General features: G+C 38.0%; 6 protein-coding genes and 1 pseudogene across 6 annotated transcripts in view; 1 reads left to right on the forward strand and 6 right to left on the reverse strand.

Annotated features, from left to right (window-relative positions):
- LOC144658242 (melatonin receptor type 1B-B-like) overlaps positions 1 to 3,747 on the reverse strand; it is a 59,202-nt gene extending 55,455 nt beyond the window's left edge. Inside the window, exon 1 of the mRNA XM_078518637.1 lies at positions 3,649 to 3,747. The gene's annotated coding sequence lies outside the window, so the exon portion shown is untranslated. The remainder of the gene's footprint in view (positions 1 to 3,648) is intronic.
- The window catches only part of LOC144658247 (neuromedin-U receptor 2-like), a 249,672-nt gene that overhangs the window by 146,291 nt on the left and 78,366 nt on the right, over positions 1 to 25,015 (forward strand). The gene's annotated exons all lie outside the window — the stretch shown is intronic.
- On the reverse strand, positions 91 to 2,198 carry LOC144658243 (melatonin receptor type 1B-B-like). Its single transcript, XM_078518638.1, has 2 exons — positions 2,192 to 2,198; positions 91 to 1,881 (listed from the first exon to the last, which is right to left on the reverse strand). Exon 2 carries the CDS (start codon positions 1,852 to 1,854, stop codon positions 811 to 813), a length of 1,044 nt encoding a protein of 347 aa, XP_078374764.1. The 5' UTR covers positions 1,855 to 1,881; positions 2,192 to 2,198; the 3' UTR covers positions 91 to 810.
- On the reverse strand, positions 7,037 to 8,483 carry LOC144658721 (cellulase/esterase CelE-like; annotated as a pseudogene).
- On the reverse strand, positions 12,125 to 13,153 carry LOC144657765 (cellulase/esterase CelE-like). Its single transcript, XM_078518115.1, has one exon. It carries the CDS (start codon positions 13,151 to 13,153, stop codon positions 12,263 to 12,265), a length of 891 nt encoding a protein of 296 aa, XP_078374241.1. The 3' UTR covers positions 12,125 to 12,262.
- LOC144657072 (cellulase/esterase CelE-like) lies at positions 17,413 to 18,843 on the reverse strand. Its single transcript, XM_078517366.1, has one exon. It carries the CDS (start codon positions 18,840 to 18,842, stop codon positions 17,730 to 17,732), a length of 1,113 nt encoding a protein of 370 aa, XP_078373492.1. The 5' UTR covers position 18,843; the 3' UTR covers positions 17,413 to 17,729.
- Positions 22,470 to 23,871, reverse strand: LOC144656753 (cellulase/esterase CelE-like). Its single transcript, XM_078516987.1, has one exon. The coding sequence runs from the start codon at positions 23,852 to 23,854 to the stop codon at positions 22,787 to 22,789; it is 1,068 nt and encodes a 355-aa protein (XP_078373113.1). The 5' UTR covers positions 23,855 to 23,871; the 3' UTR covers positions 22,470 to 22,786.

The following is a 25,015-nucleotide window of genomic DNA, read 5'->3' on the forward strand; positions in this document are numbered from 1 at the left end:
ACTGATGCATCACACTGTTTTTATTTTTTTTATTTTCACTTCACATTGCTATTTTTATACTTTCTCCCCGATCTTTGTTATATTGTTTTTTACAAAATTAAATTGATGAATAATAATATACAAGTACAAAATATGAGTTTAAAACTTTAGCCATTAGCTTTAGCCATTAAACATACATGTAGACTATATTTCTTCAGTACTTGTCAGCACTGTTATGATAGTCACATTTCAAGCACAATTTATAATAGAATTTATAATAACAAAACGGCAATATAATTGTAGCTTTAACGCGTTTACTCTGATATGTGTTTTAATTCGAGCTTTTGCAAGTTTGAAAGGATTTGGCAGAAAGCAAACCTTTATTTGTCTTCACTTAGTTCCAAATTTAGTTGCAGTAATTGTATTGTTTCGATTCTCCAACGTCTCTGGCCTGTTACAAAAAGATCGGAAACCTCTTATCTGTTCTTGATTCCTATAAGTTTGTTTAGAAAATTTTAATTTATTTCAAGTGGGCCTTTTCAAAAAGTTACAATGTAATCTACAGTTCCAAAACACAGTTCATAAGACATACAGCAGTTAATGTACGACTGCTTTAATAACTTCATCAAGCGTTACTGCAAACGATTCATTTTCATGGCCGGGGGAGTTCCTTTCCAAAATTTGACAAGCGCTGTTCCACCGAATCGCAGTTGGGTTACAAGGATGCACGAGGTACCTCGCTGGCTGGTCTTTGGGCAAATCGTGCTAACAATTAATTTAATAGGCAGCTTACTCGTAAAAAAACCACCGTTTTAATGATTGGTTTTATAGTCAGGTGGACGTATCGGCTTTTTTGTGTTTGATGTTTTGTCCTTGCTCCTGTTGAACGTCCCAAGCGTTCACTGAGGAACAGCTACAACAAGGCCACATCCTGTAATATTCCAACCTGAATGTCCTGTTGAGCACTCCGTATATGACTGGGTTGATTGCAGAACTGATTGACACCAAGAAGACATTAAGAAGATACACTCTTCTGGGTAAAGAGTAGTTTCCTGTGGCGGCGTCTGTGAACTCGATGACAAACACAGGGACCCAGCAAAGCGTAAAACCCAACACCATGGCGAATAGAGTCTTGGTGATGTTTACTTCTTCAACACTCAACCTTGAACTATGAGCACTTATCGAGTCGATTGATGAAAACCGTTGTCGATGCTTCTTCACTTTCAGAAACACTTTCGTGTAGCAAAATGTTATGACAGCAAATGGAATTACGACTATTACCAACCCCAACAGGCCAGTGTATACCTTGTCGGTGGTCTGATGATGGAATTCTAGGACGCACGTGATCTTCCCAGGATGGAACTGGAAATAAGCCCAACCTGTCACCAGTGGTAAGCCGAGGAAGAAGGCAGCGGAGAAAACAACAGCCAACAGCGAGAACACGACGAACTTCCTTGTGAAGATTTTGCGGAATAGCCAAGGTTTAACCACGCGGCAATATCGGTTGAAAGCCAGTAAAGCGATCGTTTGCAAAGAAACAAAGGCCAAAAAGAGAACTGCAAAGCCATGAACTCCACACACTCTCTCTGAATATCTCCATTGGCCCACGAGCAGTACGCCCCAAACCAGCGGCATGCAAAATGTTGCCATAGCGACGTCAGAAATGGCCAGTGCAAGAATGTATTGAAAGGTGACGCCTTGAAAACGTGGATTCTTGTAAAAAATCAAGCAGACAAGGATATTACCAAGCAGGGCCATTAAATTGATTAAAATGAAGAGCGTCGTCTCTATAATGTAGTCAGCGGTACTCCTGGAAGACATTATCGCTACTAGATGATCATAGGGACTTTCTTCAAAGGTGCTATTTGACGCCATTGTTTGCTCCTTTCTGATTTGGCAGTTCTGTTGAGAACAGACATAAATTCCATGTTATTGCTATAATTTCCGGAAGAGAATAAATGAATTGGACATTCTTATTGATCGAAAAGCTCGGCTTATGCTGCGATTTCGTCACGTGATGCAACCGACACTAGCCTGAACGAGTTTGAACTGAGGAAGATCAGATCTCCCCTATGTGATTTTCCTCAGTATGTGATCTTTGCGATTAAAGTTTGCAAGTTAAGCTTTCATATCGAATCTTGAGCCTCGTAACGCAATTCTCCATCCTCGAAAATATCGAGGATCGAGTTTTGAGTCCAGACTGTCAACTTACTTTTGATCGGCACTGTAACTGCAGAGGGGACCGACAAATTTCAGATGTCCAAAAGAAAAGGTGCACGATATAAATATAAGGTCCTTTGCAGGCAATCGTCATGCAAGTGCGATTTAAAACAACACACGTGTACGTATACTATTTATCTCTGTAAAAAGTTGTTTCGTAATCTGTTATTTTATACATAATTCATCAGATACGTTTCAAATTAAAAAAAAAAAAACGAATAAAAAATGAGTGGTTGAAAAAGATATTCAGAATTTTCTCTCTTAGGCTTATGTTCTTAAGACTAAGATCTCGATTCATCCCCTGTTAAGAACGGGATGCTGCATTTTAATGACCCGTCGTTAATTTATTTTTTCTAATAATATGGAAATAAAAAAGCATTATGTTGTAGTACTTCCTCAAAAGTTTTATTTATATAAGAAGCATCGCCTTATGTACATCCTAGTAAATTTCGTGAAGTTAAAAGCTAAAATGCTTTGAGGTTTGCGCTTTATATATAGCAAAATAAATAAAAGGTTTGTTCAAACTTCCATTTACATCAAACTGACAGCCCGCGTTCAAACATCTTTTATCCGCCTAGTACAAACCTTTTTATGAAGTTTGCAATGACCATTATTCTGTCTATAAATAAATAAATTCTACGTAAAATAATCCAGCTACTTTTCGTGAAACAAGATGCAAAGATGTGTACCAGTACTAAATAGGATTTTATATTTATGTTTTGAATAAACTTTCTGTTTGCTGTTTGCATCGGGTCGCCACATGTAAGTCTGACATTACGAAATCTAAGCAGCGCGTGGGGCGTTATTAAATCGATCTAGAAGATACGGTGAAAAAGGTTAAACAAGAAAAAAAGGAACATCATGGCCCCATGCACGATTAAAGGAAGTCTCCCACGTTAACGGTAGTCTCTGTATTTTACAGTGGTATGAAATCGTTGTATAATTGATCCTGTGGTCCAGTAGTTTCTAAAGATCGAGATGATCACATCAACTTTAAATGTAGCTTTTCAGATTTTATAATTTGTAGCAGATCTGTAACAATTTTTTTGATAAATTAATAGATATGTAAAATATATATTGAAATTGAATTTGGAAATTAATTTTTAAAAAAATCTGAAATTTTAACGAGAAATACGGGCCATAAATATTTCCCCCAAAAATAACCGGGACATGGTTGTCAAAGTCTTTAAATATTCATAAAATTTTGGTTTTAGACGGTAGGCTTTTAAATATATCTTGTGATCAACAAACATAACTTTTGGTCTTTTGATTTTCCACCAAAATCTACATGTACTGTCTGTATGGACGAAACTAAACGAATCTAAAAACACAATCAATGATTATTTTCTAAAGCTCCCTCTAATTTCACTGCCATGCCGGCTTTGCTTTTACATATACGTGAAAATTTTGGTTCGGTGCAAACCATACTTCAGCCATTATTAAACGTACCTCAATCAAGCAACTTGCTATATCCTCGGACGATTTCTTCAGGCCGCGAACTGTGAAATACGCGCAGACCGAACAATGGGAAGATATATGCTATATTTCTAGCCACACTGTCAGGCTGCAAATTATTTTGATTCAATCTTCGTTATTGGAGGAAGCAAACACAAAATGAAATCGTTTAATTACTTTTTGCCTCATTTGCATTCAAACAACTTCTGCTAAAAGACAGCTGTCCCGCAGCCAAAGCGATCTTTGACAATAGAAAGCAGTCTCGATTGGGTTAAACACTACGTCAAATGTTCTATTTTTATTCACTTATTTTTTATTTCTTCGCGTTTTTTTTTTTTTCTTCAAGCAAAAATCGAGGACACTTATTACCAACTGTACAAGTATCATGCAGCGTCAAGCTATAAGGGGTCGTTTTTTAACTGTCAAAGGATGCATAATTTCCGGACACAATTAAACAACAGAAATTTATCATTCAACGCACGAGTTCCATCTCCACCCACTCCCATTAACTTCCTCACAGAAAAGTAATATTGAAATGGAAGAGCGTCAGGTGATTATTTTCTTCCTTGCTCGCGAAACATTTGAAAAGTAAAAGAATGAAAAAGGTTCCAAACAAAAACTTTTCAAAATTAAGATTGAATTGATTTTTTAGTGACAAAATCCTAAAGACGTCAAGTCAAGAAAAAGGAATTTATTTTACCTGACGCAATATTGAAAGTGACTAATCCCTGTAATAGTTTGCCACTTATCATCTTCATTAGATGAAAGACAGTGACTTGTCTATTATTAGTCCTTGATGGTTCTCTAGATGAAAAACGCACTTTTATATATTTTAGAAATACTTGATGTCATAAGTTTTCATTAGCTCTGTGACGCTCTTAGAAAGGCCGAGCCAGCTGCTAGAGATGTTTAGACAAAAGGAATACCACTTTTGCTACTGACACTTCTTAATATGTATTATATTAAAGTTCAGAAAAAATTGGAACTTGGTTTACCTTCAAACTAAACTATAAACAGTTAAGATTACTTAATAATTGGGACCTCTCTCAGTGATGTTTTAGGTAGCAAATGATCGATGATTTTTTGGTCTGCCGATGATTATCATCAGCTTAACGACACACATAAAAAAGAGATCTGAAACGGCTGATCACGGTGAAAAGAGATTTTACAAAATTTTACTACGTTTATTTCTAGCACGTTTTGGTGTTACAAAACTTAAACACTGTAATATTTATGCTTAACCAAGCTTTTCTTGTCAGATGGAAAACAAAACGACTTGGTGAATAATTATACTTCATGGCACCTTCACGTTCTAAATACAGTCTTAATCACCTGCCTTTATACTGCAGCTCCAAATGATTCTCAAAATAAAAGGAGTACCACAAATTATCAGACACTACTATTCATACTATTCAATTCATTTTACGTTTAAGGTAAGCGTTGCATTAGTATGAAACAACTGATTAGATGATTGCAAAGTTTGTAAAGGATTTCTCTGGTTAATAAGAAATGTATATTCGTTTTTTCCTTGGCTGGCAATTACCATAACCATTATGATGTTGACAGAAAGGCCGGAACAGCTTTACGTGATGGGTTAATTAATAAACATCAGTTCTTTGTCTCCCTTTGAAGAATAGGTCCAGAAATTGTACTCAACCAAGGATTTCTACTCTTGGGTAGGGGCAGGATTGGCGGCAACAGATCAGAGAGAATATCATATATGCTCTCTCAGCTGCCGCAAATCCTGCTCCTACCCAACAGTAAAAATCCATCGCCTTTCGGTCGTACTCCACTGTCCTGCTTCATATTTTCTCCAGGTCTTCCTCTCTTACGTTTCCGTCTGGTGCCCAGGCCAGGGCAACTCGATCGTGGGAGGCAGTTATAGTCGATGCGCAGAACGTCCGCTAGATATGTTCAGCTCCCGTCCGCAGATAGTCTCGGTGTTGGCTCTGCTACGCACTTCTTTATCTAAGCATTAGCCAGCAAAATTTTATTACCATTTTCGAGCAACCGTGAAAAAGCCGGTGTTTTTCCGTGGTGTGTGTGTGTGTGTGTGTGTGTGTGTGTGTGTTTTTTTCACGAGTAAATCTTTCAACTTGTCTAGACAAACCGTCGCGTCTACAACGGAGGCAATACATTTGAGGCGTGAACATGTCATGTTTTACAGCTCCGCCTGTGTGTTTCTGAACATGAAACGAGGGTTTTGAAAAGTTTCAAGTCGACTTTTTATAATTCTTCGATGAATGTCGGCACAAAGAGCGACTATACATTTCTGGTGAATGCTGGGATAGCGATCGTCAATGTCTTATTTTTAGTTATTAATTATTTTTTGAGGAGAGAGAAGGGTTGAGTTTACTTGTAAAATGCGACAGTTTGCCTAGAGAAACTTAAATGTTTTACACGTGAGAAAACGGGAAAAAAGTTAGCTGTTCACGGTAGATCGAAGATAGCAGCTGAATGGCATCTAGTTTGGCCTTATTACTCTTTGTTATCCTCCATGATTAAAATCCATGAAACAGCACAGCTAAAATAAACATTCACTTCAAGATTATTTCCTCAGCAGATCAAAATATATCATTGTTTATTGGCGTTTAAATAAAGAGGTTGTGATGTGTTCATGAATGGTCATTTTTTGCTTCTTTCAAATAAGAAGATGCCATATGACGCGTTTGGTCGATGTCTAGTGTGATTTATTAGTAAGCTTTAAAACTTCTAGTCTTATATAAGTACACGGATGTTGTTGCCAACCCTGTTAAGTTCAGGTGTCTGACGTTTTGCATTCAGAATCGGTTATCAAGGCTTATTGTCAGGTTCCTATTATTGACACGATCAAACAAAAGCGACGTTGGATATTAAAAATATTTGAATGTTAATCCACGGCTGTAAGTATACACTTTCTTGCTGTATCCCGGGACAAGATAAGGAACTAACAATATCGAATTCATTTTAAATTTTTTGCCGTATTTTTACTTCCTCGCTGACTGCTGAATCAAACTACGAACGTGTTAAACAGCACACCATGGTCGATTCAAAGTGCAAGGTTTTCTAAACACAATCCTTTGATGCCTTGTTTGACACGATGGAATGGCTCCCAAGAGCCTTAAGGCATAGGAATTTTAAGTGAAGGGCCGACTAAAATCGCTTATGATCAGCTTTGAAAGGGGTGGAGCTTCCAACACAAAAGGCTCTGCAAACAAAAAAATCTATAATATTGAGATCGGGATCGCGATTCACCGATAAATCTCAAGAAGGCAGGGTTTGCTGCTGATAACATTTTTGTATGCTCTGTTCTAAAAACCCGTAGAAACAGTGCTGATCCGAAAACAAACGAAATAAAACGACTTTACATTTCAAAAGCAAACTTTTATGTTACCGCTTTACATTGAGCTTTCTAATCAAACTGAATGTCTTCCAGGAATAAGTCCTAATTTTAGTTTGGACGCTTCTTAGAGGAATAAAAATGGTGCATCAATAGTATTGCTTAAGTAATAGACTAATGAATCCTCCTCTCTTAGGTCTATTTGTACCTCAGTGAATTATATAAATCTTGAAATAACCCTTATTTTGATGAGCCCTTTGAATTCCTCGTTATTGTTTTTTTTTTTTTTTCATTACCCTGACAAATACACTATATATTCATTATAGTTTCTTATGATAGATTCTATCGTTAAACGATCTACATTTCGTCTTGAATGTTTTCCAACACCCTCGACATGTTGAGCAGTGTTCCTTTTATGTCTTGCATACCGGTCAACAACTCACTTTTCTCGGTGTCGTAGTATCGGTCAAGGACATTCAAAGACCAAGGAATATTTTCCTTTCGCAACTCACTTGCAAAAAACCGAGCGAAGTTGATCACCTCCGTTTCGTTCAGTCCACCGTTCTTGTTGTCTGTCGGCTCCATGCTCCAAGGTAAGTCAGGATATTGCTGCTCTTGGTAAAGTCGGTTGCGTGTTTGATCGCTTCCCTGACATTGCTCCGACCGTTTTCGTGATCAGAAGTACCGTCTCCGCTCCAGTACTTCTGTCCTCCAATCTTCTTGTTTGGTCCTGAGGCATAAATGTGCCACTCAGCCATCATAAATGAATCGTTTCGATAGATGTCTTGATCGATTTCGTCGAGATCATTTGCTGTTTTTCCCGGTGATCCAAGAATGAGGATGCGATTTGCGTTTTTCCCACCCGTAGCGCAAATCGCGGCAACCACCTCGGATGTCCAAAGATTGTATTTATCTGGCCTCATACGAAGACTTTCTCCTCCGCACTCATCTAGCGCAAGCTCAGTAAACAGGTTGAAGCTCAGTCTGTAGTCTTTGTCCTTCAGTTGCGTTGCCACGGCTTTCCACCAATATATGTAATTTCGTCGGTCTTCATCAGTCGCGTATGCTTCAGCGTGATGGTGGATCCAAGAAATTATCGGCGTGACTCCAACTTCAAGACATTTATCGACTACGGTCGTCAAACTGGTGAGAAACTGGTGAATTGAGAGTTGTTGTATGGGGCCGAATACAGATCTGCCCTCGACCGGAGCCTCACGTTTCGAAAGCTGTTGGAGAAGATGTCTATGTTCTTGCCATTGTATTTTGACATACAACGGGTCCGCTGTCTTGAACCAGTTTGTTGAAAAACCATGTACGATCACCTCTCGATAATCTGCTGGGCTTATTGGCAGGGATGCATTTATGGCAGAAATAAAGCTAAAGACTGCAAGGAATGGGAGAATCATTTTCCGAGATTAAAGAGGGTCTTTGGTGCAGTTTCTTATAAGGCGTTGTAAAAGGAGAGAGATATTTGATTGGATGGAAGAAGAGTGCTATTATCATAATATAATAACAATCTTTTGAACTCAATCCTTGGAATTTTCCATTTTGATGGCGGGTGGTCTGTACTGCAATACAACACAAGCATTAAAGTAAACGAGCTTTGACACGTTTTGAGTCTGATTCTTGAGTCCTTTGATGATAAGAATTTCAAAAAGTAAAAAGCCAAGATTAATTTTACTTTCAAGCTGTGATGCAGATGTTGACAATTATAGCAAGATAATCAGTATCACACGTGAATTTGACATGCTGCATATGGCCTTGCGACTTGTACGGACTGGATGGAAATCAATTGACTTCGCGATATACTAGCAAGATTTTTCGTTACAACACCTCAAACACTGCAATATTTCTGTCGTTTGTGATTGAAAGTTATTTTAAAATATATGCTTAGACCGAGATGCTCTCATAAGTTGGAAAACAAAACGGCTCGGCAATAACAAATACTTGATGGCTCTTTTAGGTTCTAAATAAAGTCTTGTGTATATATATATATATATATATATATATATAAAGGCCCAATCAGCTTCCAAGAGCTGCGAGCGATTTTCAAAATAAAATATGTGACGAGGAGTGTGGCCGAGTGGTTTAGGGCGCTGGTGTTGTAATCCGGTGGTCCCCGGTTCAAGACTAGCTGGATTTGTTTCTCAGTTGTCCCGAGTTGAAATCCTCGGACACGCTTTGGTAGTTGGGATTTTTAACCATGTTATGTTCATTTAAAATATTCGTTTCCTCTGTTTCAGTGGCATGCCTGCAAACTAGCTATCTCGAAGCTAAGTACATAGCACTATAAACAAGATTTACATTTTTTTACGAAGTTTCTTATATCAAACGCTACTACTCGTGCGAAGTCAATTTATTTGAAGTTTAACCTAAGCCTTGTAGCATTTAGAAAAAAAAATGATCGGGTGACTGTAGCAACCTGATTTTTATTTGAGATAAGATGTGTTGCTTTTGTCTTGTAACGATTATTTTTGGGCAAAAAAGGAATATGTCACCGAGCATATGTCCCCGATGTCACAACCCGAGATGGTTAAAAATAACCGGTTTATTTTTTACTCCGGCGAGGTATTATTTAAGGCGTAAGACAATGCTTTTCTTCGTTGTTTTGATGTAGGAACGCTGAAGAAAAAGGATTACTAAACAATAGGAAAAAGAGATTCCGAAAAAACACATCGGGGCTTAAACTGGTTATTCCTTTCGTTTTTGGTACTCCGAATAAAACAATCAATATGGGGGCAAAGCAAGCTTTACAATAGATTAAAGATTCCGAAAGTATGCATTGGGATTTTGTAATATTGTTTTATGGTACCGACAACTTTGCAACAACCCTTTTTACAACTTTACTGCAAAGTTGGCTGAAATAAGTGAAGCCGAGGAAGAACATTTAAATAATTCGATAAATCCAGGCAACGCAATGACTTAAATAAATTGCTTTCCTCTATGAATCTGAAACAAGATTGCGTAAACGCTCAGTCTAGCATTGGAGAAGTCTCAATCGGCAGCGTTGAAAAAGGGACTGAAACAAATGAAAAAAAGAAATAGTCCAAAAGCGATATCATCGTCGCAGATGGCTTATATCTGTCACATGTTGTTTTTTCTTCGATTTAATTGGCTGAGACAAAACTGTCCAATTTTTCTTAAATTGGACAGTATGTGCATTTTACCTGAAAGTCCTAATTGAAACTATCCAAATTTAATCCCAAATTGGACAGTCCTCAGAAATTAAGGAAAAATTGCTGCGCTGACAATATAGGATTTACTGACAGCTATATAATTAAAGTTCTAATTTCGCGGTCCGCATGGAGTTGTTGCCGTAAACTCGTAGTTTCATCGCTGAGTCTTTTCTTTCTTTTTTTTTGTTACAATCAAAAGATAATAATAAACGAGATCGAAAATTGTTTACATCTATTACTCGTTAGAGTAACTACCAGTTTTTGCAGTTTTTCCGTTAATCGTGAGACAATTTTGTAGTAACAGCTAAAACCAGGACGTGCAACGGCTAAACGACGTGCAATGGCCTTCCTTGATATCATTTGTTAGTCGAGATAAATACAAAACTTGGAAAATAGCACTCATATAAGTACTATAAATTTCTAAAAAAAAAATGTGAAAGAACTGAGGTGCCAATGATAAGTGGCAGCTCCCCACTATCCAAACGAAGATGGGTGAGGTACAACTCGACTAAACAAATAATTCTGGCACGATCTATTCGGATTCTTGAAGGTATCAAGTTTGGCCTTATTACTCTTTGTTATCCTCCATGATAAAAAAAAAAACATACAACAACACAGCTAAAATAAACATTCATTTTAAGTTTATTGCCTCGGCAGATCGAAAGATATAAACTGTTTATTGGCGTTTAGATAAAGAGACACTGAAGTTTTCATAAATGGTGACTTTTTTTCTTTCAAATAGGAAGATAACAAATGACGAGTTTGTCGATGTCTAGTGTAATTTAATTGTTAGTTAGCTTTTAAAATTTTAGTCTTATACAAGTACACTGATGTTGTTGTTCAGGTGTCTGACGTTTTACATTCAGAATTGGTTATCAAGGCTCATTGTCAAGTTCCTATCGTTGGTACGTCATTATTGGACACGTTCAAACAAAAGCGGCGTTGGATATTAAAAAAATATTGGAATGCTTATCCACTGTTGTCAGTAAAGCCTCGCTTGTTGTATTCCGGAACAAGATAATTAACTAACAATATCGAATTAATTTAAAAATTCTTGCCATATTTTTACTTCCTCGGTGACTGCTGAACTACGTACGTGTAAAGCAGTACACAATATGATTGATTCAACGTGTAAGGTTGTTTAAACACAAGCCATTGATGTCTTACATGACACGATTGTTTTATTCCAGTAATGGGTATTGCTAAGCAAAAAAAGGCACAATTATATTAAACAGGTTGAAAAGAATTGTATTGGCTGGAATAATTTATTGCAATTTTGAATTTGCGTCGCGAATATTATATTTAAATAATCACGTTTATCCTATGCAGTACAGATGGAATTGCTCCCAAAAGCCTTGAGGCATAGAATATTCAATTGAAGGGCTGATTGAAATCGCTCATGATCAGCTTTGAAAGGGGTCGAGCTTCCAACCCAAAATGCTCTTCGAACAGAAATCTATAATATTGAGATCGGGATCGCGGTTCATCGATAAATCTCAAGAAGGCGGGGTTTGCTGCTGATAACATTTTTGTATGCTCTGTTCTGACAGCTGTGGTATGGCGGTTGCTTTTATAAAATCCGTAGAAACAGTGCTGATCCGAAAACAAACGAAGTAAAACATTTCAAAAGCAAACTTTAATGTTACCGCTTTACATTGAACTTTCTAATCAAACTGAATGTCTTCCAGGAATAAGTCCTTATTGTAGTCAGGACGCTTCTTAGAGAAATAAAAAGCGTACATCAATGGTATTGCTTCAGTGATAGACTAATTTATACTCCCCTTTTAAGTCTAGTAGTACCTCTGTGAATCACATAAATCTTGAAATAACCCTGATTTTGATTAGCCTTCTGAATTCCTCTTTTTATCATTACCCTGACGAATACACGATATGTTCATTATAGTTCCTTATGCTACATTCTATCGTTACATGATCTACATTGTGTCTTGAATGTTCTCCAACACCCTCGACATGTTGAGCAATGTTCCTTTAATGTCTTGCATAACGGTCAACCACTCGCTATTCCCGGTGTCGTAGTATCGGTCAAGGACATTCAGAGACCAAGGAATATTTTTCTTTCGCAACTGACTTGCAAAAAATCGAGCGAAGTTGATCACCTCTCTTTCTTCCAGTGCACCACACGGTCGTTGTCTGCCGGCATCCATGCTCCTTGATAGGTGAGGAAATTTCTCTTTTTGGTAAAATCAGTTGCCTGTTTGATCGCTTTCCTGACATTATCACGACCATTCTTGTCATCGGGAGTACCGTCCCCCTTCCAGTACTTCTGTCCTCCTTTGTCCTTGTTTGGTCCCGATGCGTAAAGATGCCACTCAGCCATCAAGTACGGATCATTCTGATAGATCTTCTGGTCAATCTTGTCGAGGTCCTCTGCCGTTTTTCCTGGTGAACCTAAAATGAGAATACGTTTTGCATTGTTCCCGCCCGTTGCACGGATTGCTGCAACCACATCAGATGTCCAACGATTGTATTTGTCTGGCCTCATACGAAGACTTTCTTCACAAATTGTCTTCTGCCCTCCGCACCCGTATTTCCCTAGCTCAGTAAACAGATTAAAGCTAAGTCTGAAGTCCCTGTTCTTCAGTTGCTTTGCCACGGTTGTCCACCAAGTGACGTAATTTTGTCGGTCTTCTTCAGTTGAGTATGCCTCAGCTTGGTGGTGGATCCAAGAAATTATTGGCGTTACGCCAACTTCGAGACATTTGTCGACTACCTTCGTCAAACTGGCGAGAAACTCGGTGAAGCCAGTGGTGTTGTATGGAGCTGAAAACAGATCCGCCCTGCACCGGAGCCTCACGTTTCGAAAGTTCTTCGAGAAGATGTCTTCGATATTCTTGTCATTGTATTTTGCCAACGGGTCCGCTGTCTTGAACCAGTTTGTTGAAAAACCCTGACCGATCACGTCTTGGTAATCTGCTGGACTTATTGGCACGGATGCACTTGCCGCTGTAATAGCGACGAGGACTGCAAAATATAAGACGATCATTTTTGCAAAGTGTAAGAGAAAGGATTGCAGGGGCAGTATTTAACATAGCGCTGCGAACGAAAGGTCAACTTTGATTGGCTGGAAGAAGAATATACTTCAACAATCTAATTTCATGATCTTTCGGCTCATATCATCATCTTAAAAACCCGGTGCTATGACAATAATAGTGATAGCATACAAACTGGGGCAAATATTTGTACCTAAACTATCATGCGGTCGTCTAGTTGTCTTTGCACTGAGGGCAGATTTTTAATGTAATTTTCAAAAAACGGAAAGTTTAAATGAACTACGTTAAATCTCTTTGCAAAAATTTCAAAATAAATCACATAAGTTAGCATATAATGTGAAATTGTAAGTTGACGAGAATGCTTTTGGCTCATATAAACGGGGCGAATATCTGTATCTACAATATCTTGCGGCTGATACCGCCAAGATGTCTTGGCATTGAGTGCCAAGCATTTTTCAAATGATCTACATCAACGGACTAAGCTAAAGCCCATGGTCAACAAAACAATCACTCCGGATCCGAGCTTAGTTATTAGTTTAGCCCGATTTTTATTTGCATGTCTTTGTTTGAATAGCTAGATTTATCACTGCTCAGTTACACCTTTTCCACTTTTTATCGTTTTAAAGCAAGCCATTCCCGTCATCTTAAAGCTGTATCCAATATAAATGCTGATTATATTTCGCGATCCGGAGAGATCAAAGCAGGGTCGTTGACGTGAATTCGTATTAATTGTTTATCGCTGATAATGTAACGACGACGAAAACGAAATCGAAAACGAGATCGAAAATAGTTTGTAGCTTATACCCGATAAAAAATAACTACCGAAAAACTTTAACCCTATTCAGACCGGGCTTTTTTTGGTCTTTTTTGACCGGGGGGGGGCGGATTCCGCCCCCCCCCCTCCGTAACTTCCAGAATATTTAAGCAATCACAATGAAACTTACAGGATATATAGTATGTCCCAAAATCTATCTTTTGGTATATGTCACGTGGGATGATGACGTCACATCACGTGACAATTACATCATAATGTCAAAACAGCCGCCATCTTGGATCCGCCATCTTGGATTTCGAATTTTTTTCAAAACGTCAGAAAACCGCCCAAAATTTACTGGAAAATACTCAAAACCAATAAAAATGTGCTTAAAACCCGTAAAAAGGTAAAAATAATTGCTTTAAAGTTATTTTTCATAAATAGAAACACCAAAATTACAAATTTGGGAAAACATGCCTGTCAAAATGCCGTTGCCATGGTGACGTCTAGTTTCTGACACAACAACCTACCCTACCAAATTATTCCCAGATAAATTTTAGATAAAGTCGCAAAGTTTGGCAGCGTTTGGTTGAATATTAAAAAAGTTATAAGCGTTCAAAGTCGGCGCGGGTACTTTCCGCCCACCCCCCCCCCCCCCGGTCTGGATAGGGTTAATGACCATGAAAAAAATACTTATAGTGCGTTAAAGGATCGGGCTTATTTTTGGATTTTAATTTGCATGCATTATAAAAATGTTTGGTTTATATAAGAGGGATACCTCGTCTGCAATTTCTCATGTGTATACAAGACTATCAAATGGTATAACTCTCTGAACACAACGATATAACGCCCTACAGCTAGTCATTAAATGAACTTTACATGTCTCTGAGCAAATTCCGATATGTTTAAATGCAAAGCAAGCACTTCAATAGGAGGCTTATATTCGAAGAAGTTATATTTTTCTTTAAAAGGTATTAGGTAAAAAACTCCTGCACGTGGATGGTGTATATATAATAAGCTCGAGAGTTGAAAGCGCCTATTTAAGCACACATTCATGCACTTGTTGTGCTAGCACGCTTACCGAATTAAACTTACCCTGACCCGGACCGCATGGATGTAACAAGAGGCAAAAATAACAGCATAGTTGAAAGGAAGAGAACACCAAACAAGTCAAAGTTAGAGACAAGCTGTACAGCTGAATTTAAAGTTATTTTTTTCTTTGGCAGCTGTCGACATAACATGGGTACATTAAGGTATGATAGCAAAAAGGCAGAAGGATTGGTATATGTTCTAGAACGTTCTGGGAAAATAATTTGAAACTTGAGATAAGCAAATACAGCTTTGCAACGTTCTTTGACAGGGAATGTTGTCCTTAAATTTCATTTACCAGCCTCTTCATGTAGAGATTATATTTCGCACATCAAAGTAGTGATAGAAAAATGAAATAACAAAATCCAATGGTCAAGAAAAATATTGAAGTAAATACTTGGGTCTCCACAGTATGCCTCGATATATATATATATATATTTTTTCAATTTATCAAAATAAGCCAATATACCGACTGAATAAGCAATCTAGACGCATACTGTTTAAACAGGACACGGAATATTTGTTTCGGCGACCGGCAAGTGTCTACATAATAACGACATCAACCAAAAATTCGTTATTCATATCAATAAAAATTTACTCAATTTCGTAAATTCTGTTAGAAGTAATAAAAAATATATGGCAGCTTTATCCGAGCTTTAATCTACTTGGCATGCACACTGTGAAGATACTTTTCCACGAGCGATCGCATTTCTATATTTCATTCCCCCGATCCAAATTGTAACAAAAAGTCTGCGTCCACATTATGTTAGCTGAACTGAAAAAAGACATTGGGTGGTGAGATGGTGGTCCATTTTAAGTCCTGAATTTTCAATGCTGGTTGCCACTTGGTGATGTAAACTCAGCCTGCGCTTACTTCTTATTTCTTTCAGCCCGTCGATAAAAAAGTCAACCACATCATCGACCTGCTGTTGCAATTTCACTGACCGATAAAATACAGAAAAAAAAAGTAAACGTTGTATAGAAAATAATTGCAACATTTGATGTCGGCAAAACAGATCGTTATTTTAGCACTAGACATTATTTTGCATCCATGATACGTGGCTACGCTATAAGGCCTTACTACTCAATGTATCAATTTGTAGACAATTTCGACTTATGATAAAGAGTCAAGAGGGTCCTGAAGGGGTAAAATGGGTCCGCATGGAGTTGTTGCCGTCAACTCGTGGTCTCATCGCTGATTCTTTTCTTTCTTTTTTTGATATCATTTGCAAGTCGAGATAAATACAAAATCTTGGAAAATAGCACTCATATAAGTACTATAAATTTCTAAAAAAAAAAACGGTGAAAGAGCTGAGGCGTCCATGATAAGTGACAGCTCCCCACTATCCAAACGAAGATGGGCGAGGTACAACTCGACTAAACAAATAACTCTGGCACGATCTATTCGGATTCTTGAGGGTATCAAGTTTGGCCTTATTACTCTTTGTTATCCTCCATGATAAAAATTCATAAAACAACACAGGTAAAATAAACATTCATTTTAAGTCTATTGCCTCAGCAGATCGAAAAATATAAATTGTTTATTGCGTTTAGATAAAGAGATTGTGAAGTTTTCATAAATGGTGACTTTTTCTTTCAAATAGGAAGATAAAAAATGACGAGTTTGGTCGATGTCTAGTGTAATGTGTTAGGTAGCTTTTAAAATTCTAGTCTTATATAAGTACACTGATGTTGTTGTTCAAGTGTCTGACATTTTACATTCAGAATTGGTAAAACAAAAGCGGCGTTGGATATTAAAAAAAATATATTTGAATGCTAATCCACTGTTGTCAGTAATGCCTCGCTTGTTGTATTTCGGAACAAGATAATTAACTAACAATATCGAATTCATTCAAATATTCTTGCCATACTTTTGCTTCCTCGCTGACTGCTGAACTACGTACGTATAAAGTAGCACACAATGGTTGATTCAAGGTGTAAGGTTGTCTAAACACAAGCCATTGATGTCTTGTATGACACGATTGTTTCATTCCAGTAATGGGTATTGGTAAGCAAAAAAGCCACATTCATATTACACAGTGTGAAGAGAGTTGTATTGGCTGGAATAATTTGGTGTTGCGTCGCAAATTATATTTAAATAATCACGTTTATCCTATGCAGTACAGATGGAATAGCTCCCAAAAGCCTTGAGGCATAGAAGATTCAATTAAAGGGCCGACTGAAATCGCTCATGATCAGCTTTGAAAGAGGTGGAGCTTCCAACCCAAAAGGCTCTTCGAACAGAAATCTATAATATTGAGATCGGGATCGCGGTTCATCGATAAATCTCAAGAAGGCGGGGTTTGCTGCTGATAACATTTTTGTATGCTCTGTTCTGACAGCTGTGGTATGGCGGTTGCTTTTATAAAATCCGTAGAAACAGTGCAGATCCGAAAACAAACGAAGTAAAACATTTCAAAAGCAAACTTTAATGTTACCGCTTTACATTGAACTTTCTAATCAAACTGAATGTCTTCCAGGAATAAGTCCTTATTTTAGTCAGGACGCTTCTTAGAGAAATAAAAAGCGTACATCAATGGTATTGCTTCAGTGATAGACTAATTAATACTCCCCTTTTAAGTCTAGTTGTACCTCTGTGAATCACATAAATCTTGAAATAACCCTGATTTTGATTAGCCTTCTGAATTCCTCTTTTTATCATTACTCTGACGAATACACTATATGTTCATTATAGTTCCTTATGCTACATTCTATCGTTACATGATCTACATTGTGTCTTGAATGTTCTCCAACACCCTCGACATGTTGAGCAATGTTCCTTTAATGTCTTGCATAACGGTCAACCACTCGCTATTCCCGGTGTCGTAGTATCGGTCAAGGACATTCAGAGACCAAGGAATATTTTTCTTTCGCAACTGACTTGCAAAAAATCGAGCGAAGTTGATCACCTCTCTTTCTTCCAGTGCACCACCGTCGTTGTCTGCCGGCATCCATGCTCCTTGATAGGTGAGGAGATTTCTCTTTTTGGTAAAATCAGTTGCCTGTTTGATCGCTTTCCTGACATTATCACGACCATTCTTGTCATCGGGAGTACCGTCCCCCTTCCAGTACTTCTGTCCTCCTTTGTCCTTGTTTGGTCCCGACGCGTAAAGATGCCACTCAGCCATCAAGAACGGATCATTCTGATAGATCTTCTGGTCAATCTTGTCGAGGTCCTCTGCCGTTTTTCCTGGTGAACCTAAAATGAGAATACGTTTTGCATTGTTCCCGCCCGTTGCACGGATTGCTGCAACCACATCAGATGTCCAACGATTGTATTTGTCTGGCCTCATACGAAGACTTCCTTCACAAATTGTCTTCTGCCCTCCGCACCCGTATTTCCCTAGCTCAGTAAACAGATTAAAGCTAAGTCTGTAGTCCCTGTTCTTCAGTTGCTTTGCCACGGTTGTCCACCAAGTGACGTAATTTTTTCGGTCTTCTTCAGTTGAGTATGCCTCAGCTTGGTGGTGGATCCAAGAAATTATTGGCGTTACGCCAACTTCGAGACATTTGTCGACTACCTTCGACAAACTGGCGAGAAACTCGGTGAAGCCAGTGGTGTTGTATGGAGCTGAAAACAGATCCGCCCTGCACCGGAGCCTCACGTTTCGAAAGTTCTTCGAGAAGATGTCTTCGATATTCTTGTCATTGTATTTTGCCAACGGGTACGCTGTCTTGAACCAGTTTGTTGAAAAACCCTGACCGATCACGTCTTGGTAATCTGCTGGACTTATTGGCAAGGATGCACTTGCTGCTGTAATAACGACGAGGACTGCAAAATATAAGACGATCATTTTGCAAAGTGTAAGAGAAAGGATTGCAGGGGCAGTATTTAACATAGCGCTGCGAACGAAAGGTCAACTTTGATTGGCTGGAAGAAGAATATACTTCAACAATCTAATTTCATGATCTTTCGGCTCATATCATCATCTTAAAAACCCGGTGCTATGACAATAATAGTGATAGCATACAAACTGGGGCAAATATTTGTACCTAAACTATCATGCGGTCGTCTAGTTGTCTTTGCAATGAGGGCAGATTTTTAATGTACTTTTCAAAAAACGGAAAGTTTAAATGAACTACGTTAAATCTCTTTGCAAACATTTCAAAATAAATCACATAAGTTAGCATATAATGTGAAATTGTAAGTTGACGAGAATGCTTTTGGCTCATATAAACGGGGCGAATATCTGTATCTACAATATCTTGCGGCTGATACCGCCAAGATGTCTTGGCATTGAGTGCCAAGCATTTTTCAAATGGTCTACATCAACGGACTAAGCTAAAGCCCATGGTCAACAAAACAATCACTCCGGATCCGAGCTTAGTTAATAGTTTAGCCCGATTTTTATTTGCATGTCTTTGTTTGAATAGCTAGATTTATCACTGTTCAGTTACACCTTTTCCACTTTTTATCGTTTTAAAGCAAGCCATTCTCGTCATCTTAAAGCTGCATGTATCCAATATAAATGCTGATTATATTTCGCGATCCGGAGAGATCAAAGCAGGGTCGTTGACGTGAATTCGTATTAATTATTTATCGCTGATAATGTAACGACGACGAAAACGAAATCGAAAACGAGATCGAAAAGAGTTTGTAGCTTATACCCGATAAAAAATAACTACCGAAAAAATTTAATGACCTTGAAAGAAATACTTATAGTGCGTTAAAGGATCGGGCTTATTTTTGGATTTTAATTTGCATGCATTATAAAAATGTTTGGTTTATATAAGAGGGATACCTCGTCTGCAATTTCTCATGTGTATACAAGACTATCAAATGGTATAACTCTCTGAACACAACGATATAACGCCCTACAGCTAGTCATTAAATGAACTTTACATGTCTCTGAGCAAATTCCGATATGTTTAAATGCAAAGCAAGCACGTCAATAGGAGGCTTATATTCGAAGAAGTTATATTTTTCTTTAAGAGGTATTAGGTAACAAAGTCCTGCACGTGGCTGGTGTTTATATAATAAGCTCGAGAGTTGAAAGCGCCTATTAAAGCACACATTCATGCACTTGTTGTGCTAGCACGCTTGCCTAATTAAACTTACCCTGACCCGGACCGCATGGATGTAACAAGAGGCAAAAATAACAGCATAGTTGAAAGGAAGAAAACACCAAACAAGTCAAAGTTAGAGACAAGCTGTACAGCTGAATATAAAGTTATTTTTTTTTCTTTGACAGCAGTCGACATAGCGTGGGTACATTAAGGTATGGTAGCAAAAAGACAGAAGGATTGGTATATGTTCTAGAACGTTCTGGGAAAATAATTTTAAAACTTGAGATAAGCAAATACAGCTTTGCAACGTTCTTTGACAGGGAATGTTGTCCTTAAATTTTTATTTACCAGCCTCTTCATGTAGAGATCATATTTCGCACATCAAAGTAGTGATAGAAAATTGAAATAACAAAATCCAATGGTCAAGAAAAATATTGAAGTAAATACTTGGGTCTCCACAGTATGCCTCGATATATATATATATATATTTTTTCAATTTATCAAAATAAGCCAATATACCGACTGAATAAGCAATCTAGACGCATACTGTTTAAACAGGACACGGAATATTTGTTTCGGCGACCGGCAAGTGTCTACATAATAACGTCATCAACCAAAAATTCGTTATTCATATCAATAAAAATTTACTCAATTTCGTAAATTCTGTTAGAACTAATAAAAAAATATATGGCAGCTTTATCCGAGCTTTAATCTACTTGGCAAGCACACTGTGAAGATACTTTTCCACGAGCAATCGCATTTCTATATTTTATTCCCCCGATCCAAATTGTAACAAAAAGTCTGCGTCCACATTATGTTAGCTGAACTGAAAAAAGACATTGCGTGGCGAGATGTTGGTCCATTTTAAGTCCTGAATTTTCAATGCTGGTTGCCACTTGGTGATGTAAACTCAGCCTGCGCTTACTTCTTATTTCTTTCAGCCCGTCGATAAAAAAGTCAACTACATCATCGACCTGCTGTTGCAATTTCACTGACCGATAAAATACAGAAAAAAAAGTAAACGTTGTATAGAAAATAATTGCAACATTTGATGTCGGCAAAACAGATCGTTGTTTTAGCACTAGACATTATTTTGCATCCATGATACGTGGCTACGCTATAAGGCCTTCTACTCAATGTATCAATTTGTAGACAATTTTGACTTATGATAAAGAGTCAAGAGGGTCCTGAAGGGGTAAAATGGGTCCGCATGGAGTTGTTGCCGTCAACTCGTGGTCTCATCGCTGATTCTTTTCTTTCTTTTTTTGATATCATTTGCAAGTCGAGATAAATACAAAATCTTGGAAAATAGCACTCATATAAGTACTATAAATTTCTAAAAAAAAAAAACGGTGAAAGAGCTGAGGCGTCCATGATAAGTGACAGCTCCCCACTATCCAAACGAAGATGGGCGAGGTACAACTCGACTAAACAAATAACTCTGGCACGATCTATTCGGATTCTTGAGGGTATCAAGTTTGGCCTTATTACTCTTTGTTATCCTCCATGATAAAAATTCATAAAACAACACAGGTAAAATAAACATTCATTTTAAGTCTATTGCCTCAGCAGATCGAAAAATATAAATTGTTTATTGCGTTTAGATAAAGAGATTGTGAAGTTTTCATAAATGGTGACTTTTTCTTTCAAATAGGAAGATAAAAAATGACGAGTTTGGTCGATGTCTAGTGTAATGTGTTAGGTAGCTTTTAAAATTCTAGTCTTATATAAGTACACTGATGTTGTTGTTCAAGTGTCTGACATTTTACATTCAGAATTGGTAAAACAAAAGCGGCGTTGGATATTAAAAAAAATATATTTGAATGCTAATCCACTGTTGTCAGTAATGCCTCGCTTGTTGTATTTCGGAACAAGATAATTAACTAACAATATCGAATTCATTCAAATATTCTTGCCATACTTTTGCTTCCTCGCTGACTGCTGAACTACGTACGTATAAAGTAGCACACAATGGTTGATTCAAGGTGTAAGGTTGTCTAAACACAAGCCATTGATGTCTTGTATGACACGATTGTTTCATTCCAGTAATGGGTATTGGTAAGCAAAAAAGACACATTCATATTACACAGTGTGAAGAGAGTTGTATTGGCTGGAATAATTTGGTGTTGCGTCGCAAATTATATTTAAATAATCACGTTTATCCTATGCAGTACAGATGGAATAGCTCCCAAAAGCCTTGAGGCATAGAAGATTCAATTAAAGGGCCGACTGAAATCGCTCATGATCAGCTTTGAAAGAGGTGGAGCTTCCAACCCAAAAGGCTCTTCGAACAGAAATCTATAATATTGAGATCGGGATCGCGGTTCATCGATAAATCTCAAGAAGGCGGGGTTTGCTGCTGATAACATTTTTGTATGCTCTGTTCTGACAGCTGTGGTATGGCGGTTGCTTTTATAAAATCCGTAGAAACAGTGCAGATCCGAAAACAAACGAAGTAAAACATTTCAAAAGCAAACTTTAATGTTACCGCTTTACATTGAACTTTCTAATCAAACTGAATGTCTTCCAGGAATAAGTCCTTATTTTAGTCAGGACGCTTCTTAGAGAAATAAAAAGCGTACATCAATGGTATTGCTTCAGTGATAGACTAATTAATACTCCCCTTTTAAGTCTAGTTGTACCTCTGTGAATCACATAAATCTTGAAATAACCCTGATTTTGATTAGCCTTCTGAATTCCTCTTTTTATCATTACCCTGACGAATACACTATATGTTCATTATAGTTCCTTATGCTACATTCTATCGTTACATGATCTACATTGTGTCTTGAATGTTCTCCAACACCCTCGACATGTTGAGCAATGTTCCTTTAATGTCTTGCATAACGGTCAACCACTCGCTATTCCCGGTGTCGTAGTATCGGTCAAGGACATTCAGAGACCAAGGAATATTTTTCTTTCGCAACTGACTTGCAAAAAATCGAGCGAAGTTGATCACCTCTCTTTCTTCCAGTGCACCACCGTCGTTGTCTGCCGGCATCCATGCTCCTTGATAGGTGAGGAGATTTCTCTTTTTGGTAAAATCAGTTGCCTGTTTGATCGCTTTCCTGACATTATCACGACCATTCTTGTCATCGGGAGTACCGTCCCCCTTCCAGTACTTCTGTCCTCCTTTGTCCTTGTTTGGTCCCGACGCGTAAAGATGCCACTCAGCCATCAAGAACGGATCATTCTGATAGATCTTCTGGTCAATCTTGTCGAGGTCCTCTGCCGTTTTTCCTGGTGAACCTAAAATGAGAATACGTTTTGCATTGTTCCCGCCCGTTGCACGGATTGCTGCAACCACATCAGATGTCCAACGATTGTATTTGTCTGGCCTCATACGAAGACTTCCTTCACAAATTGTCTTCTGCCCTCCGCACCCGTATTTCCCTAGCTCAGTAAACAGATTAAAGCTAAGTCTGTAGTCCCTGTTCTTCAGTTGCTTTGCCACGGTTGTCCACCAAGTGACGTAATTTTTTCGGTCTTCTTCAGTTGAGTATGCCTCAGCTTGGTGGTGGATCCAAGAAATTATTGGCGTTACGCCAACTTCGAGACATTTGTCGACTACCTTCGTCAAACTGGCGAGAAACTCGGTGAAGCCAGTGGTGTTGTATGGAGCTGAAAACAGATCCGCCCTGCACCGGAGCCTCACGTTTCGAAAGTTCTTCGAGAAGATGTCTTCGATATTCTTGTCATTGTATTTTGCCAACGGGTCCGCTGTCTTGAACCAGTTTGTTGAAAAACCCTGACCGATCACGTCTTGGTAATCTGCTGGACTTATTGGCACGGATGCACTTGCTGCTGTAATAGCGACGAGGACTGCAAAATATAAGACGATCATTTTTGCAAAGTGTAAGAGAAAGGATTGCAGGGGCAGTATTTAACATAGCGCTGCGAACGAAAGGTCAACTTTGATTGGCTGGAAGAAGAATATACTTCAACAATCTAATTTCATGATCTTTCGGCTCATATCATCATCTTAAAAACCCGGTGCTATGACAATGATAGTGATAGCATACAAACTGGGGCAAATATTTGTACCTAAACTATCATGCGGTCGTCTAGTTGTCTTTGCACTGAGGGCAGATTTTTAATGTACTTTTCAAAAAACGGAAAGTTTAAATGAACTACGTTAAATCTCTTTGCAAAAATTTCAAAATAAATCACATAAGTTAGCATATAATGTGAAATTGTAAGTTGACGAGAATGCTTTTGGCTCATATAAACGGGGCGAATATCTGTATCTACAATATCTTGCGGCTGATACCGCCAAGATGTCTTGGCATTGAGTGCCAAGCATTTTTCAAATGATCTACATCAACGGACTAAGCTAAAGCCCATGGTCAACAAAACAATCACTCCGGATCCGAGCTTAGTTATTAGTTTAGCCCGATTTTTATTTGCATGTCTTTGTTTGAATAGCTAGATTTATCACTGCTCAGTTACACCTTTTCCACTTTTTATCGTTTTAAAGCAAGCCATTCTCGTCATCTTAAAGCTGTATCCAATATAAATGCTGATTATATTTCGCGATCCGGAGAGATCAAAGCAGGGTCGTTGACGTGAATTCGTATTAATTGTTTATCGCTGATAATGTAACGACGACGAAAACGAAATCGAAAACGAGATCGAAAAGAGTTTGTAGCTTATACCCGATAAAAAATAACTACCGAAAAACTTTAATGACCATGAAAAAAATACTTATAGTGCGTTAAAGGATCGGGCTTATTTTTGGATTTTAATTTGCATGCATTATAAAAATGTTTGGTTTATATAAGAGGGATACCTCCTCTGCAATTTCTCATGTGTATACAAGACTATCAAATGGTATAACTCTCTGAACACAACGATATAACGCCCTACAGCTAGTCATTAAATGAACTTTACATGTCTCTGAGCAAATTCCGATACGTTTAAATGCAAAGCAAGCACTTCAATAGGAGGCTTATATTCAAGAAGTTATATTTTTCTTTAAAAGGTATTAGGTAAAAAACTCCTGCAC

This window comes from Oculina patagonica, chromosome 6 (genome assembly GCF_052425735.1).
Source record: "Oculina patagonica isolate OP01 chromosome 6, crgOcupat, whole genome shotgun sequence".
Classification (NCBI taxonomy): Eukaryota; Metazoa; Cnidaria; class Anthozoa; order Scleractinia; family Oculinidae; genus Oculina; species Oculina patagonica.

Bases quoted from the DNA above. Each gene is read 5' to 3' on its own strand.
- LOC144658243 (XM_078518638.1), bottom strand. From the start codon at position 1,854: ATGGCGTCAAATAGCACCTTTGAAGAAAGTCCCTATGATCATCTAGTA.
- LOC144657072 (XM_078517366.1), bottom strand. From the start codon at position 18,842: ATGTTAAATACTGCCCCTGCAATCCTTTCTCTTACACTTTGCAAAATG.
- LOC144656753 (XM_078516987.1), bottom strand. From the start codon at position 23,854: ATGATCGTCTTATATTTTGCAGTCCTCGTCGCTATTACAGCAGCAAGT.
- LOC144657765 (XM_078518115.1), bottom strand. From the start codon at position 13,153: ATGATCGTCTTATATTTTGCAGTCCTCGTCGCTATTACAGCGGCAAGT.